Raw genomic sequence first — 18,101 nt, 5'->3', positions numbered from 1 at the left:
AATATAGTTAAAAATAAAACTGATAATCTGTCCGCGTTGACCTCGCTGCAAGTGAAAGCATGTACTAACACTTGGTATCTGAGTATTTATGTATATAATTTGCATACTATTAGAAGAAAACAGTTCCTTTTAAACTGGTGGGCAGAAGGGGAAATAAACCGGTTCAAGACTGTGAGGCAGACAAGTGATATCAAGGCATTCCTCATTCTTGAAGAGAGTAAGAGCATTGTTTCCAAGAACACTGCGTTGGTGTGACCGAATTCAGGCAATACGTCACATTGAGGTGACAGACTCAACAAAACGCTGCCAAAACAAGTAATCAAATTACAAAATGTTCTGCATTTTACGCACTGGTGCTTCAAATTAAACCTGGGACGAAAATATGCCATTCATCTCTTGATGGGCACATTTGCTAGGCCTGTGCTGTACATTTCTTCATAATGGACTAAGACAGGGCGATACCGTGGTATAACGACTCTAAAGATACATGTTTTGAAACCTGAACCATCCCATACCACCTGACTATTTCAGAACGTTTCTTTCAGGATTGATAAACAAAGGTAACGACAGAACAAGGGTGCAAAGGTTCACCTGTTGAAACGGCTCATCTATGATGTTTTTCCACATTTTTGTAATAAATAATAGGTTTTGCACTGTTAATAACAGGGGTAATTTTGCAAGGTTAATAGACTCGTAAACGTCTTAAGACTCCACCTGGGGTAGCTGGCCGTGGGAATATATTTTCCCAGAAAAGGAGTGAAAAAGAATTAGGCTTGTTGAAAGGAATTGAACAAAATGTTCCCAGGTGTTTGTGCAAAAAAAAGTTCATGACTTTTTTGGAAAACATGCCTGGTTCTGACAGCTGAAGTTGACAAATTATCAAATCTTTAAGGAAATATTATCAACAGGATTAACTAAACTTTAAACAAAAAGGAATTCAGATCTTGTAAAACTAGGACTGAATCAAACGAGTTCAACAACGAGTTCACGCAATCACACTGTTTGAACAGACAGTTGACTATTTGTGCTTCAATTTCAAGCGTATTTTCCCCTCAACACATTTGAAAAAAAACAAATGTTTGAAGTGAACAGAGTGTGAATGATGAGAAGAATTCCTAAGAAACCCGGTGGCTTGTGATCGACCCACCCCAACGGTCGTAGAGGTCTTCTCAAGCTGTTGCAAAACAAGGAGACACGAGTGAGTGTTGTTTTACGCCGCTTCTAGCAATATTCCAGTAATGCATTCCCCTAAAATGGGCTTCACCCAGTGTACCCATGTGGGGAATCGATCCTGTGTTTTCAGTGTGACGAACGAACGCTTTAAAAATTAGATTAATCCACCGCCCCCGAGGTGAAACGACATATTGTTTAAACATGATCAAATATATAAATACCCCACCGAGTGACTTGGGTTTCATGCCGCTTGATACTGTGTTTCAGCTACATCACGGCGTGTTCTCTGAAGAGAGTGAGTGAGTTTAGCCAGAGCTACGCCGCCTTGAGCTATTCGAGCGATGTGACGGTGAAGGACACGAGAAGTAGACTTCACACATTGTACCCATGTTGGGAATCGAACCTGGGTCTTTGGCGTGACGAGCGATCGCTTTAACCACTAGGCTACCCCACCGTCATGTATCAGTGGTGAAACCCACAAGTGTACGAGCATGATGTTGGCAAGCTTGAAACTTCAAGTTACCTTTAAATGAACAATTACGGTTGTTGGTGTCCTAGGAACACAACTCTGCACGCAAACTGGTGACCGCAGCCTTAGACAATAAGACACACGCGATTCCGGGGAACTGACGGTGTAAATGTAAGTTTGATACAAACAAAAAAAATTCCATATTACTAGAAAGGAGATCCGGATTGGTGATTTAGAACCTGTGGATATCTTGACTTGCTCAACTTAGGGCCTTAGGATTGCACGTAGGGCTCGGCGCACTGGAAAATTATGAGGTTCAGGGACTGTGAGACAAACTAAAATAAAAGTGACCATCGTGTACATTGGTTGTTTAAGCTGTAACTTCCGCATTTGAGACGATAACGTGTACTTGTAAGCACCCCTGGCCATTCATTCATATAAGCAATTAGTTAGTATTGTCATTGTTTGTATTTCCCATCCAAATATACTGTACGTTTTTAAACATATCGCCGGTTACATTGCCGTGTTTTACTGGTTGTCATAGTCAAGACCTGTATTTCTCACTCACGTGCACCTGCTATTTATTGCTGTCGTGCTGGGTCGTCCGCAGCACGCTGACGGGCTGAAGCAAGTATGGCTCGGTGTATCGCATCTGTTATGCAGCAGTGATATTTCATCAACCAACAAAAAATTCAGGGCCCCAGTTTGTATTTGATGTGGCGAACATCGTCTCGCAGGCGGACATGTGTTCGTTTGCTAGGGCAGCTTAGTGTTAAAACGTTCGCTCGCCTCGCAGAAGACCCTGGGTGACGTACCCTTGCCTACTTTGACACCGGTAACGTATATATTGCTCGGGTAAGTGAGTGTGCGAGTGAAGATGGTTTTACGGCGGTTTTAGAATACTTTATAGTATCAGCGTATATTATCCCACCGAAAATGTCGCTTATACGGCGCTATAAGAATTATCGTAGCGATATCACTCAAGTCAAGGAGTCCACCCCCACCCCGTACCCCCTACATGCAAAACAGTCCGTGTCTTGAGGGGCGGTGGGGCAGCCTTGTCGCTAAAGCGTTCGCTCGTCTCGATGAAGACCTGGGTTTGATTCCCCAAATGGGCACAGTATGTGAAGCCTGTCTTTGCTTGAATATTGCTGGAATATAAGGTAAGATATATCCAGTCGTGTCTTTGTAAGACGAGGTGGTTCGATGTTCAAGAATATAATTTAGGAACAAAAAGTTTTCTTCTGAAAATAATATTATTTTAACTACCACTACAATAATGCAGTTCAGAGTTCTCACTGCATATCAAGATAAAAGGATAAATGAAATGAAGAAGATAATGTGAATCTTGTAACAGTGCAGGCAAGGACTGGGCCCCACAAACGCAGCTGAAAAAGGCTGAACGAAACAACTCTACCCTACAAACACGAATATCTGCGAAACTGGAAACAATGCAGGCGATAACTCGACCCCTCAAACACGAACAACAGCGAACCTGGAAACAATGCAGGCGACAATTCGACCCCACAAACACGAACATCTGCGAACCTGGAAACAATGCAGGCGATAACTCGACCCCACAAACACGAACATCTGCGAACCTGGAAACAATGCAGGCGATAACTCGACCCCACAAACACGAACAACAGCGAACCTGGAAACAATGCAGGCGACAATTCGACCCCACAAACACGAACAACTGCGAACCTGGAAACAATACAGGCGACAATTCGACCCCACAAACACGAACATCTGCGAACCTGGAAACAATGCTAAACGAAAACTAAAACAACAATGCGAATTTTGAAACAACTGAAGCCTAAATCATGCGAATCTGCAGGCTGAAAGTGAACACAATGGTATCCTTGCAACAAAACATCTCTTTTAACAGACCATACTTGCAAAACACACGTAAAAGACAACACGTGAACGTAAGGCAATAAAAATAACAAACAACCTGTATATATATATATAGTTTTCGAAGGTACGCTCGATTTTTTTCGTGTCATGTGACAAAACCATCTGTTTTTAACCTCGTTTATCTTATACATGTTTCTCGGACCTTAGGAGTAGGTGAAGATCCGCGTTAAAATTGATCTTCAGAAACCCATGTTTGACAAAAGAGGCGACTAACTGGATCGCATTGTCTGACTTGGTTGACACGTCATCGTATCCCACTTGCGTAGATCGACGCTTATGGTGTTGATCACTTGACTGTTTAGTCCGGACTCGATTATTAACAAACCGCCGCCATATAGCTGAGATAGTGCTGATTCCAGCGTAAAGTTACACGCAGTCACTCTGACCTTAATGGGGCGATGGGATTACCTTGTGGTCAAAGCGTTCGCTCGTTGGAACGGAGACCCGGGTTCGATTCCACACGTGTGAAGCCCATACCTCGTGTCCGTACTATGATATTACAAGAAAATTGCTATAGAGCGGCGTAAAGTAACATCCGTAAGGTTTTGCGCGGCTCTTATTAATATTTCAGTAATATCAGGGAAGTGGACATCAGAAATCGGCTTCACACATTGTACCCATGTGGGCAATCGAAGCTGATTCTTCGGTGTGACGAGCGAACGCTTTAACCACTGACCTACCTCTTCAAGGTTCGAAATAAAAAAGGCTCCAATAAATAACTGGTGGGGTATTGCTCCATGTGGCGTCACAAAAAAACAAAGAATAAACACGTTCATATTTCAGGACACTGCCGTGTACCGATCTGATTGGTAGCCATTTTGGACCCAGTTACTCGAGGTAGTGGTACCTATGTTTACCTATACAGTTAACCATTTTACTTACATGAAGTCATGGCGAATGATACTAAACAAAAAGTGGCTCAATCATACCCCAGAAAACAATATGCAACTGGTACCAATCGTTAACAACGTAATTCAAAGACTGTTCTGTCTCTCAGTCCCACAACATCATTGCTTTTCCCTCTCAGCCCAGATCGTCCGACAATGCTAAAGCTCCAAATGAAGCGAGTCTAGGTTTCCCTAGGCTCTGAATCTTCCATCTACCTGGTTCTCCTCTCCATATTAAATGGCATTATTGGCACTGCCAAAAGTATGTATATTCACAGACAAGTCTACTCAAATCCTTATACAGAAGGAGCGATTTCGTCGTCGTCAGAAAAACGCAAAGAAACCGTAGTGTGTTTCAGTATTTCTTGAATTTAGTATTGACTTAAGTTAAACAGTCATGTGGCTAGACCCGGGTAATAATTTTTTTTTTACCGAAATAGGTGCTGGGGTGCGTTGTTTCTCAGAGAACCCTGTTTCCAGTTATACCACGACAGACCTGTAAATAATTGAGTCCAGACCAAATACGCCAGGGACTAGTGGCTTGTGCATCGATCCTGCTGTCGGTGTGCGCTGCTTATCAGCGGAACACATTTTATGACCACTCGACAACTGTTCCATTCATAGAAGGGCCAGATGTGTTTTTGTCTCAACTACATGTTGTGCTGTTTTGTTATCGACCCTAGACTCACGACATATATTTGTGAACCAGTGCCGAGTATGCATGTCGTGCCCCATTTCACATCAGTCTATTCAGTGAACGGCTAGCAGACCGCAAGGCGTCAGTAACCGCCCACAGCAGAGACTGCCAACACAAATATAGGCCATCAAGTTTCATCGAAAAGATTACACTTTTTTCGCAGATCAAAGAGACCTTCTCAAATCAGATTTAACTATACACCAAACGTAACTATAAACAGGATTCTTCCGTGTAATTTCTAGTTTAAAGAATGCAATGTTTGCCAGGTCTCATCCTGCTGAAGGCGGCGCGAAGCGCCCGGGGCAGTGCACACAAATCATATTGAAGTCAAATAATTGCCGGTTAATTTCTCGCTGTGAGTGCACTGTAAATGCATAATACTTCCAAGCTTAGCCCATCATGACGTTTATTATATGTTCTGTTGGAACAAGACAAGAAAAAAGTATCAGGATAAAACTGTTTGATATCCATCATGATCAAAAGGAAACTTGCACTAGCTTTCCCGTCGACTGTTTTCAACAAGGCTCTCTGTACATGAAACCACTTCTTACGAATGCATACGTACATGCTACTACACTTGTTTAACCCAGTATCTACTGCCCCGTTCACCTTAAGTCCAGCACATGCACGTAGACTGTTTATCAACCTCCCGGCCATGAACACCCCGGCAATGTTAGGAATATACTCAAATTCTGTTGGACGGTGGAAACGCACGAGATGGCAATTCATTTCCGATTTGGATCAAAGATCACTGCTTAACAGCCGAAACAAACTTTAACAAATAACTTTGTCACAAACCGATGCCGAGACTATAATAGAAGTGGGGTGTTTCGGGAGGCTCGAACCCTCTTTCTGTGTTCGCCCATGTTCAACAAGCAGACTGTCACTGGAGTCAAAGCTACCTGGACGCCTTGTGAGAGGGGACGCCATATTATTAAAGGGCTTTATAAGTTTTACCTTGTTGGGTGTGGCCGAGCGCTGATGTACCACGTGGTACAATTACAGAATGAGTCATCCCTAGATGAATTCCATTTAAAGAAAATGACGTCCGTCTTAATATCTACGAAATGTAATGTACTATACATTTATATGTGTGCAAAAACACAAATATACTCCAAATGCAAGTGCGGGTTCTGACTTGTGCATCAAACAGTTTACAGGTACGCTGGTTATCAGCTAACAGTGGACAAGATGGAGAGCTGGTAATGACAGTGAATGAGTCTAGTTTTACACCGCTTTAACATCATTCCAACAATATCACGGCGAGGTACAGCTGAAATGTGGTTCACACATTGTATCCATACGAGGATTTGAACCCAGGACTGCGGCGTGACGAGCGAACGCTTTAACCACAAGGCTACCCCACCACCCATGATGATGACAGGATTTACTGTTTTGAGGCGACGACGCTGTTGGATGTCCAGATGCAATACATGACAGCGAGAACTTAGTCCGCCCTTTATTGATTATTGTAGGCTGTGTAAACGCTTCATTTCGATTACTCGCTAAATACATGTCAATTACTTGCACAGATCTGCACACAGTATTAAAAACTGTCTCATGGTACCGTACCTATTTGACACTATGTCCTCGCTGAATTGCCTTCATTTGTATCGCCGCTCGATTAATCAGTTAACCATGCGCAAAGATGACTCTTATCGTACGATGAACGACAGCTAGCGGCATTGTGCAAATACAGGCGATAAACACCACGCATATTATCTAGGCAATATTATGATTTATAACACACACCCTGAAACAAACATGTATATCCCACATTTACAGTACATTTATTTACAGTATATTTATTTACAGTATATTTATTTACAGTATATTTCTTCCACGTGGCTTAATGGCCAAAAGCACAGGTAGTGCATAACATTTACGTTTATGAAAATATTTTGGACATGTACTTAAAAATAAGAGAAAAAAATATTGTTTAAACACGTTTAAAACCGTCTGAATACTGGTTCATTGTCTTGTTTTGTCTTTATGTGTTGGTATATTTATCCTCCCTGTTTCTGCCAAGTGTATATTTCACTCGAAATTAATATAACGAACTAAGTGATTGAGTGAGTTTAGTCTTACGCCGCATTTAGCAATGTTCCATGAATAATACGGCGGGGGACACCAGAAAATGGGCTGCACACATTGTGACCATGTGGGGAATCGAACCCGGGTCTTCGGCGTGACGAGCGAACGCTTTAACCACTAGGCTACCCCACCGCCCCTATAACGAACTAAGGCGATAGCCACACGAAATACTAGTTTGTGGAAAACGTAGTTATAAAATAAGAGTACAGTGTAGGTATAGGTGAAAGAAACAACAGTCGTGATATTGCTGGAATGTTGTTAAAAGCGGCGTAAAACTAAACTCACTCACTCTAACATGAGACACTTCGTCATCTCATGGATAACAGTTTATATTGTCGTAACTGTATGATCCTGATTACAAGTTATGTTTTACATATATACATAAGCAAAAGTACTTCACTTGGGACCCATTTATTTGGTGCCTTAGATCCTGAGCCTGATCCTGTGACGTCATTAATTTCGATGACGTCACAATGAAATGACATCTCCCGATGGCGCTGGTATTATATCGAAGTATTATATCGAAAGATGCTTTAAAAGGATATAAGAAAGTGTTGTTTGCTCATTAGCGAAATATGCATTATGTCGGAAAGCGCACGAAAAATGTCCATATCACCACCATCAACACCATCATCGTAATCATGATTATCATCATTATCGTCGTCATCATCATCATCATGAGGAACAGAAGCAGCAGCAGTTGTTGCGTATGTCGTATACACCTTAAAGAATTTGATCATTAACAACTAATATAGTCCTGCCTGTTCACGAGGGGGACATGGCTTGATGTACCCCCTATGTTTGTTTAGTTTCCTGAGCCTGAAGTTTTACAGATTCAACATCCATGTTACGAAAATAACTACATCCGATAATAATCTCATTTTAATGTAAGTCAAAGATACCACGTTCCTACAGACATGTTACACAACTGCGTAAATCACCTAATTTATTTTGTGTTGCTTGCGTTGAGCGACGCATGGAATATTTCAAAACGCCAATACGTGGTATTATGTGGAACAGGATGTACAATCTGCATACCTGTACATATTTACAATCTACATACCTGTACATATTTACAATTTACATACCTGTACATAATTACAATCTACACTCCTGCATATAACAACAGTTTGCATAAATGTATATATTTAGAAATCTTTATTCCATCAACACACGCGGCCTCTATGGGAGCGAATAATGTACAACAGTGAGTGAGTTACGTTTTACGCTGCGTCTAGCGTTATCCCGGCAATATGAAGGCAGGGGACACAAAAATACTGTCGGAAAATCTGGGGTTTTTTTTTTACGTTTATATCTATGTAGTTAATATGTGAAAGTGTGAAACATCTGTTAAATAAATTCGGCCTAGCTACAGTTCTGGTGGTAGGGAGATAGGAAACGCAATAAAAGGACTTTACTTTGGAGAGATTAGGGTGCAAATGAGCAAAGCAAAGTCCAAAGCGACTTATCTGGAACAGATTTTCGCTTTTTGCAAATTAGTGTGCGCTAATATTGCAGTACAGGGGACACTTTTCATTGCCCATTTTGAAATTAGACTCTACTTCATTATAAACTATAGCTGTCGTAAAAAATAATAACCTTCTTCCTGAAACTATTCAGGATGTACCTGCCATGGATTGTCACTATCACTATAAAAAGAAACAGACAGGAGGGGTCGTCTCAAAAGCAAAACCATGACCGCTGTTGCAGACGATGGTTGGGGTCAGGCTCGAGGATAGAGATATCAGCTACGATGTTCACGTGCGATGTAAATCAATAGACGATACATTCACCACACATGAAAAAGCTAAAAAAGTATCTTTGAGATGGCCCCTTGTGCCAGTAGGCTGCGCATGCATTTCATGTTAGATAAGTCGACAGCCCGTCGTCATGCCTGGCTGAGCAACCCACTTGCCATTCCACAGTCTGATCTGTTGTTTTCAACAGCTAGTCTTATTTTTCGATTTTACGAGTAAACATGCTTTTCTGGATAACCTCTTACGAATTCCACTGAATGCCAAGTTAGGCCGAAGTGCGTTGTTTCGACATATCCGATTTGCAGTCGTGCACATTTTAGGGATACAGAGTAACAGCCTAAAAACATTTTGTTTGTTTTGGGGTTTTTTTCTGTTTCCGACAGTACTTTAGAAATGGGCTTCACACATCATAACTAAGCGGGGAAACGAACCCTGGTCTTCGCTATGACGAGCGATAGTTTTACCCCAAGGCTAACTCAACGCCCGGAATATAAAGCAACACGCCTCTACGTTTGGTTGATTGTTACGAAGAGAAAACACTTGGTGTAGCATCCAAATATATACAATTTGAGTGAGTGAGTGAGTATGGTTCTACGCCGTTTAGCAACATTCTAGCAACTGGACACGAGACCCGGGTCCATTACAAATTAGAGCAACATAAAGAAGTGTTTGATGACATGCCATACATAGCGAGGCGCATGGGTAGGGGAGTGAGTGTGTTCAGTTTAAAGCCGCTTTTTAGCAATATTCGAAGCGTTTTAACAACTTAGTCACCACACCAACCCGTTGGCCCAAAGGAGACAACATACATTGAACAATAAATGAAACAATCAATACCAACAATGAATGGTCATTGCATTACTCAACTGTTAAAAAACAATATCAGGGTACCTGTTACGTCTTTACAATAGGTGCAAGGGCAGTATTGTTCTTATTTGACAATGGGTGCAAGCACGCAGGTGTTCCTATTGGACAATACGAGCAAGAACACCCAAGTTTCCTGATGGACAATTAGCACAAGAACACTGATGCTCCTCTAGAATATTTTTATAAGAACACCTGATGTTCCCGATGGACGGTTAATACAAGAACAGCGATGTCCCTGACGGACAGCTAGCACAAGAACAAAGATGTTCAAGGAACACTGATGTTCCTCTAGGATATTGTTACTAGAACACCAATGTTCCTGACAGACAGCACAAGAACACTCATAATTCTAGTGAACAGTTAGCGCAAGGACTTTGATGTTCCTTTAGGACAGTTGTTACGAGAACACCGATGGTCCTCTTTCTATTGCTACAAGAATGCTCCTCGTGGATATTGTCACAAGAACATTGATGGGGTAGCAGTTAAAGAACACAAATGTTACATAAGATTGATGTACTGACACGTGAAGAAAATGAAAGGTCGTAAAGCAACGAGCGAGGGATGGTTGATATTTGTCATTGGGACAAACTGATGACGTCATCATGATGCACTTCTCAACATAACCCCCTTTCGCAATGGCCACTTTGCCAACGACATTTAGGTAATAGTATCCCGGTTTCGTGGAAATATGAGTTCATCGTTTGATTTGAAATACGTTACGGCTAGAACTTCTGTATCTACGAGAAAAGATGAAAATCTCACGAAGAGATAGTCAGACGATTAAATGGATGCAGGCCAGGTGCAAAGACACTAACACATATTGAACATAAACCGTCATTAAAACATAATAGGCAGACTTCACTATTCTCGGAAACAGATTCCGTTTGATGTAAAGGGCAGACGTGGTAATGAGTGATTGCGCAGTGACGCATTGTTCTGGTGAAAGGAGAACCGCCCTCCTTGCGTTCTGCTCGTGTCTTCATGCAAGTGCCCGTACACTGTACGATCCCCAGGTCACTTTTCAGTGAGTTTAGTTTTATGCCGCACTCGGCAATATTTCAGCTATATACCGGTGGTCTGTAAACAATCGAGTCCGAACCAGACAATCCAGTGACCAACAGCTTGAGCATCGATCTGCGCAGCTGGGAACCGATGACATGTGTCAGCCAAGTGTTTGGGTTTTTTCTGCTGGACTAAAAACCCTTTACTCACTGCTTTTAGACGTGAAGTTCTACTCTCTATGAGAGAGAGGAAAATGATGTTCCACCTCTAGGATTCCCTTGGAACACAGCACGTCCTCACCTAAAGCTGTCAGCATATACATCGCCAACACAAACGCTTCGCTCTACGATAAACGTCTTCTGTGTATCACACAATGTGTGTTATCAAAGGGGCATGCACTGGAACCAAAGGCGACACTCTGTCTTTGTACCATAACTAGCCGTGAATAGCTGCATTATCAATGGTGCGGTTTAAAACAGCATTTACTCAGTCAGTCACTGCATCAAGAACACTGCTCGTTTGTGCGACATTCTAGAAGTTGGGGGTGGGTCATTAAGCATACATTTTTTTTTGGATGGCAAAGTACTGGATGTTGCTCTTTGCAATGAACAGTTGCAACAGGAAGTTATTTGTTTCACTAATGCTCGTTTGTACGGTTCCCAATACGTTATGAGAGTACGTCACATTTTGAAATGACCGCTATATGTCAGCTATAAAGCTTTTGTAAAACTGATCGGCCTCGAAAGCTGTCGTCGTGATCAAACTTGTGAACAAGATGTGCATGAGCGTTTGGTGGAACACAGAAGTATTAAAACATCTACGTCTTGTACTACAAGCTGCACAGGTAAGTCATCAAATAAGACAATATGATATATTTATAATGGGGGTGACTGTAACTTTCTGAAGTCTTACTTACCTAATCTTGGGATAAACCTTCGAACAAACACATTTTGTGTCGTACTTAATATCTAAGACAATCGATACACACACATCGGGAAGAGTAACACTTCTCTAATATACCCAGCTGTATCTTTAATATACCAAGCTGTATCTTTAATATACCCAGCTGTATCTTTAATATACCCAGCTACATCATGGCAAACAGTGGAGAAAAGCCTACTCTATGTCCATGTGTATTTTATACGTGGCAAGCAGAAAATAATACGCAATACCTGACCCTGGATAATTTGACAGATAACGGCTCAGCTGGTAATATGATAGATAAGGGCTCGGGTGGTAATATGACATAACGTCTTGGGTGGTAATATGACAGATAACAGCACTGGTGATAAAATCATAGATAACAGTTCCCTAGCTAAAGACACGCATACATTCGCATTTTGCCCCGTCCAACCAGCTCCTTCTGCAATGCCAAAGCCCCAAATTAATCAAGTCTACATTTTCTCATTTTCTCCAATCTCACTGGTTCTTCTTTTCAATTAAAAGGAAATCATATCTTTACATCAAAATTAGACATATTCAGAGACTAATCGTTTAGGTCTGTTAGGAAGTACATGTAATGAATTGTATTTTAATATAATTTAACAACATTTTCATTTCACAATTCACAATATCTAATTTCAAGATGATATTTTTTACCGTTCAAGTTTCAGCTGATAACATGACATAGCTTTGGGAGCGACATTTCTACTCCACTCTTCATCGTTAGTTCGAGGATGTGGATGAGGGGAACTGAATAACGATGTTGGGTGTGATGTCACGGAGGACGTGCTAGAGGGAGGCAAAGTGGCCTGCGGTGCAACATCTTCAACAATACCAACTACACCGACGGGATCGATAACGACAGTGCACTATGTATACATAGAGCCATGAAGAGATGCTCAAGTTGAATTGTGGGATTCGGGCTTCGGGTGGGGCAGCGGTCTGTCGTGGGCAGTGTTGTGAAAAAACATGAACATTTCGTTTAACTAGGTGTTGTTGTTGTTGTTGTTGTTGTTGTGGCTGAAAAATGTTCCTGGCCCTGTTAACATGTAACCAGCCCTGTATCAAACACAGGAAACAGAGATATGGTGTTTAAATAATGAAATTGATGAATCGCTTATAGTGAGGGAAATTTAAACATATGCAAAAGCAAAATTTACAGAGCATAACTTGGTGGTCACTGTTGATCCATTTTGTGTCACTGCCAGCTAAATCAGAAAAACACAGGCTAAGTCAGAATGGTCAGTATCTCTGGCAAGAATGTTCTCTACATGTTCTTCATGCAATGTGCACAAAGGATTCGTAACTCCCCTTGTGAAAAGTAAACATGTGCAACAGCAAATTTAACAAACACAGCTTTGTCACTGAAAGCAATCACGTTTAGTGACAGTTAAAAGGGTAGGCTGATCTGTGGAAGTTACGGTTTGATTGATTATGATCTATACATTCAGACGTCGTCATGCTACCGTAGTTGTAAGCTAGTTTCGAAATATCACCCGTAGTCAATGACATGGTAAAATATATACCCCTGGAAAATGTATTGGTCCATGGGGCTGGCTATAAAATAAAGTTGTAAGCCCGCCATGTAAGTAGCGCATGCCTGAGAACCTATGTGACAATAACTGTGTGTATGTGTTCACTCAAGAATAACAATTTTAATAACATAACACGGAAGTCACGCCACAAGGGACATGATGTAAGAGTATGCACACATGGACGAATGTTGACAGTGATTAATAAACAGATGGGTCTTATCTAGAATATACTAATAACGTGATGTGTGTATATATACTCTACGAGTACCTGTCATCGTGGTACGGGGAAAGTAGTAGCCTTGGTGCGAGAGTACGACAGAGTAGCTCTGTTGTGTGTGAGTGTTCGTGTGTGTATGCGCGCACGCTTAAGTATGCAATTATTATTTGATCTAGAACTGAATATTTACCTCGAGAAGTAGCTCCGGTGCTTCCTTACAAAGATTACAGGAAGATGTTATTCACGAAATACGTTAAGCATCCGAATACGAGTGTGGTTCATGAGCACGTGTAGATGTTGATCACAGCCATCTAATCGAATCTGCCATCACTATCAGCAGAACCTGTGTTCTCGTAAACATGTAATCATAAGTCAATCGCATGGGTGACTGGCTATGTGAATGGGACGTTATGGGCTTGTTCATTCTCGTCCTCCTGTTGTACAAACCTTTCACCGATTAATGGCGTCAACGTTTTCATTTCGCATCAACATGGACCGTCAGTGCATACAGCGAGTTTTGCTGTGGATGGTTGGTATATTTTAGGTTGTATCGGATCCATCAAAGGCTAATGAGATCAAGTGAATGAGGATGGTTTAGCGTAGCTTTCAGCCGTATGCAAGGAATATTACGGCGGGGACAAAAGGTGTAGGCTTAATGAAATAACGAAAGAAGCTGCACGGAAGTACTCTGACGTATTTAAGAGACACATGCCAATATCCTGCCATGACAGTCCTACTATGACAATCCCAACACGTCATCATGTACCACGATGACAATCTAAGCACAATCTAGATACGTCATCCAACTATGACAATATAAACACGCCATCCTGTTCTATGACAATCTAAACACGCCATCCTATATTAGTATGACAATGTAAATACGTCATCTTATACTAGTATGACAATCTAAACACGTCATCATACCATGACAAGCTAAACACGTTATACTATATTGCGAAGGCAACATGACATCATCCTGACTGAGACGAAATGGGGTGCTTCATTCACTAAATGTGACGGGTGGCGAGAAGGGTACATAACTAGCATAGGAGCCATTTACACTCGTGTCATTATCAAACTGACAGAGTAAATATCCAGAGCTGTAAAGGAGAAAACCTCAGCCAGGAGAGACAAACGTTTTACAGGAACGTCAACTTTTTTCACCTGGATCATAGAAAAGGTAAAACAAAAATGTGTATGGTTTGAATGCCTGTTAAAGTATTTCACTAAGCCAGACGCTGGGAGTATAGGTACAGCTTGGATGCCATAGTGCCAATGGCATAAAGGAGATTGTATTTGTGTTATCCGGTTTCATACTGCTCAATGGTTCCAAAGAAGTTTGTTTCTATACTCCTAACAGTGAATGAGTACATCGTTTATCTTCACAACAGTACCTGTCACCGCCCACGCAAAGGGATTGTTCGTTTGCCGATTCTCGTACAGATTTTGTGTTCGTATAGGAAGTAATTAAGGATAAAATTTATCAAATGCAGGATAGATACGACTTCCAGAGAAACTGTTTCCAGTAACTAACGACAAATTACGAGACACGGCTCCCGGGATAAGGGGGCGGGGAGGAACCCAGGTTCCCAGATAAAGAAGGAGAGCCACAGTTCCCAGAAACAGGATAGACAAGGCTCACTGACAAGGAGAGTTCTCGAGGCTCCGAGAGACAGGAGAGACAGGCCTCCCAGGAACAGGAGAGACAGAGCTCCCACACAGGAGAAATCCCTGAGGCTCCCGGAGACAGGAGAGACAGGGCTAACAGAAACAGAAGGAGAGACGCAGCTCCCAAACAGAAGAAGCGGGTCTCCAAGAAACAACAGGAGGAAAGACACAGTTCACAAACAGAAGGAGAGACAGACCTCCCAGAAACAGGAGAGACACAATTCCCAAACAGAAGGAGAGACAGGGCTCCCGGAGACAGGAAGAGCGAGATAAACAGCCTCGAGTTCAAGAGACACCGAGGAGGATGTGCAGTGTAAACACAAGCCGAGGAAGGAGGCAGGGGCTGTGCAGTGCTGGTCTGCCGAGTCTGGAGTAGCTGCGTCGTGTGTTGTTCTAGGATGCAGTGACACCCCTCCGCATGCTCCCTGCTGTACACACCCACCAAAGGCATACATGCATAGTTCACAAAACATGATTATTCATCATAATGATATCCCTGTTATTGTTGATGGTGAGGCATGATTTTTGAGCCAAGTATTGATAAACAATACATAAAACAATGAACATATAATCATTTATATCCAGGTGGACATATGGGCGATATTTCTCGCCCGGATGTGTCCGGTGCACAGCGCGACCAGTGAGAAGGTTCGCATTCGTTGTGAATCCGTGCACACTGGAGTTGAAGGTGAGCCCAACGAATCAAAAAACAACATGACTTGTCTCAGTATAAATGCGTTACGCCACATGGGAAGCGCCCGAGTGTCAATCAGTCTGGCTCCCGACGCCGAACTGTAACCTACCACATCATGTTTTACAATATTTAAATTCGTGTACAAAAAGACAAGACGAAAAATGCTCGTCGTTTCTTGAAAAAGATTTGACCCAAATTCCTACCAGCTTACGCCATATTGGTCCGTTACCTCATTGAGGTCAGTGAGCTGTGTGCTAGAAGAAGCTGCATAGAGAACGCGCGCCTGCTACTTACCAACTGACCAGCTGACCATCAGTGTTAAACACAGCGTCAGATGGGCGTACAGACCCTCCATATCACGAACTAGGTACAACTGTCCTGTTTGAAAAAGTCCTTCATTGTAAAGAGCCTCCAAGGCGGTCCTACTATGACGTCGATCTCGCCTGAGCGCTGTGAGTTTTCGAGGGCTGGCTGGCTTGGCTCACTCACACGGGCGATGTCTGTTAAGACCTGCAGCGGTGTCGCAGTAGAGCGCCTGTCGGTAACTGTGCTACAATTGTACTTCGGTAGCGTAATCGTATTGTTGGTAGTGTTACGGTGGTGAAGCGCACTGTCTGTGATATTCCCGACACAACGAGGACGGAATACTGAAATGAAAGCCCTGTGGCTGTGACACATCAATGGTCCTCTCCTACAACCAAGCGTTAAAATAGACGTAAACCACGTCCTCTTTAGGTATAATGCCGAAATAAATAAATTATTTTTAACCCAAAACTAATTCTTTCTGAGTATGCATGGTATCCTAGGATAAATGCGTTATTTTCAGTTTTCCAAAGAATAATTCGCATGTCCTATACCAGTCAAAGAATTCTGTTTCCAATGTAACCACAATAAATGGTCACTCCCCTCGACCGGTTATGCTCTGCTCGCAGAACGTTTCCTCCTGTGGGCGGGGCGAGGGATTATCCCCGTACGGCTGTCACTTCACTCCATGTCCGTGTCCGTATCGCCTTTGTAGGTAGTTAATATATACTGTGTCTACCACGTAGAGTACTACACCTTTATCTCCTGTGTAGGTAGTTAATATTCACGGTGTCTTGTTACGTAGTGTATTAAACTGTAATCTCCTGTGTAGATAGTTAATATATACAATGTCTATCACGTAGAGTACTACACTGTTATCTCCTGTGTAGATAGTTAATATATACAATGTCTATCACGTAGAGTACTACACCTTTATCTCCTGTGTAGGTAGTTAATATATACAATGTCTATCACGTAGAGTACTACACCTTTATCTCCTGTGTAGGTAGTTAATATATACAATGTCTATCACGTAGAGTACTACACCTTTATCTCCTGTGTAGGTAGTTAATATATACAATGTCTATCACGTAGAGTACTACACCTTTATCTCCTGTGTAGGTAGTTAATATATACAATGTCTATCACGTAGAGTACTACACCTTTATCTCCTGTGTAGGTAGTTAATATATACAATGTCTATCACGTAGAGTACTACACCTTTATCTCCTGTGTAGGTAGTTAATATATACAATGTCTATCACGTAGAGTACTACACCTTTATCTCCTGTGTAGGTAGTTAATATATACAATGTCTATCACGTAGAGTACTACACCTTTATCTCCTGTGTAGGTAGTTAATATTATACAATGTCTATCACGTAGAGTACTACACCTTCATCTCCTGTGTAGGTAGTTAATATATACAATGTCTATCACGTAGAGTGCTACACTGTTATCTCCTGTGTAGGTAGTTAATATACACGGTGTCTTGTTACATAGTGTATTAAACTGTAATCTCCTGTGTAGATAGTTAATATATACAATGTCTATCACGTAGAGTACTACACTGTTATCTCCTGTGTAGGTAGTTAATATATACAATGTCTATCACGTAGAGTACTACACTGTTATCTCCTGTGTAGGTAGTTAATATTCACGGTGTCTTGTTACGTAGTGTATTAAACTGTAATCTCCTGTGTAGATAGTTAATATATACAATGTCTATCACGTAGAGTACTACACTGTTATCTCCTGTGTAGATAGTTAATATATACAATGTCTATCACGTAGAGTACTACACTGTTATCTCCTGTGTAGGTAGTTAATATTCACGGTGTCTTGTTACGTAGTGTATTAAACTGTAATCTCC

At 41.7% G+C, this 18,101-nt stretch overlaps 1 protein-coding gene across 1 annotated transcript in view; it reads right to left on the bottom strand.

Moving 5' to 3' along the window:
• LOC137259288 (protogenin-like) overlaps positions 1-16,409 on the bottom strand; it is a 79,143-nt gene extending 62,734 nt beyond the window's left edge. The window contains exon 1 of the mRNA XM_067796922.1: positions 16,220-16,409. Coding sequence (XP_067653023.1) covers positions 16,220-16,280 — 61 coding nt within the window. The 5' untranslated portion in view covers positions 16,281-16,409. The remainder of the gene's footprint in view (positions 1-16,219) is intronic.
• Positions 16,410-18,101: the final 1,692 nt, after the last annotated feature.

The sequence above is a fragment of the Haliotis asinina genome, chromosome 13 (genome assembly GCF_037392515.1).
Source record: "Haliotis asinina isolate JCU_RB_2024 chromosome 13, JCU_Hal_asi_v2, whole genome shotgun sequence".
Lineage (NCBI taxonomy): Eukaryota > Metazoa > Mollusca > Gastropoda > Lepetellida > Haliotidae > Haliotis > Haliotis asinina.
Note: the sequence above shows the minus strand (reverse complement) of the source record. Positions and strands in the feature narration are given on the sequence as shown.